The 1,037-nt window shown below is 67.1% G+C and overlaps 1 protein-coding gene across 1 annotated transcript in view; it reads right to left on the reverse strand.

Annotated features, from left to right (window-relative positions):
* SBF1 (SET binding factor 1) overlaps positions 1-1,037 on the reverse strand; it is a gene marked incomplete at its 5' end in the record, with an annotated part of 41,244 nt that overhangs the window by 14,265 nt on the left and 25,942 nt on the right. Inside the window, 2 exon segments of the mRNA XM_029958143.1 lie at positions 677-814; positions 903-1,034. Of these exon segments, the coding sequence (XP_029814003.1) occupies positions 677-814; positions 903-1,034 (270 nt within the window).

Here is a 1,037-nt window from a genome sequence, read left to right on the forward strand (position 1 = left end):
TGCTGGAGCAGGGCAGTGGGGGGAGCTCTGTCCTGCAGGGAAGGGCCGACTGGGAAGGGCCGACTGGTGGGGCATCAAGGTGTGCCCGGACTTACCGGGGGTCCCCGGACAGACCCCAGCCGTGTGCGTGGGGGGCACACGGTGCCGACATCCCGGCTGGAAGGGTCTGTCCCCGCCGGCACCGGCGAGTGCCTGGATCCCAGCCCAGGCTGGGGCTCCCAGTGCTTGCAGCTCCAGGGACACCAGGACTCCCAAATCCCTCGGGGCTCCCAGTGCCCGAAGCACCCATCCCAAGCACCCATCCCCACCACCGGCCATGGAGTCCCAGCTGGAGTTTGGAGCTCCAGAGAGTGCACTGAGGGCTCCCAGTGCTCACAGATCTGGGGACATCGGGTCTCCCAAACTCCCCGGGGCTCTTGGTGCTCACAGGTCCATGTGCCCACATGCCACTGCATCTCCCAAAATCAGGGCTCCCAGTGTTCACCAGGGGTCCCAAAACCCAACCCCACCACCAGCCACGGGGATCCAGCTGGAGTTGGGAGCTCTGGAGAGGCTCTGCTGCCTCCTTGGATGCCAGAGCCTGGGAGAGCAGGTCACTTGGGATGTACAGCAGGACCCAGGGCTGGCAGGAGCCCACCTGCATCCCCTCACCCCTCTCTGTGCCCCCCTCCCTCACCTGCACTGCTCATGTGTGCCGAGGTGAACCCGCTGAGCGTGTTGCGCCCGCTGGCATCGGAATAGTGGGGCATGGAATTGATCACGGCCTGCAGGTACTTCTCCTGCTCCAGACTCGTGGAATCCGTCTGGGAGGGACCTGGATGGGGAGACCCCTTAAGTGTGACCACCCCAGAGCCCGGGGGGGCCCCGCAGCCCCCGCGTTCCCGGGGCGGGGGGACGGGCACCTGCGGTCGGGGCGTTCTGGGACTTGAAGAGGCCGACGACGCCCTTGCCGTGGAGCCCCCCCGAGCGGAGCAGCACGGCCTTGGTGCGGGAGTTCCTCCAGCACACCACCGGGAAGCGGTTCTGCCGGTAGCAGC

This window comes from Manacus vitellinus, unplaced genomic scaffold, assembly GCF_001715985.3.
Source record: "Manacus vitellinus isolate BGI_N305 unplaced genomic scaffold, ASM171598v3 scaffold_141_pilon, whole genome shotgun sequence".
In the NCBI taxonomy this organism is placed as follows: Eukaryota; Metazoa; Chordata; class Aves; order Passeriformes; family Pipridae; genus Manacus; species Manacus vitellinus.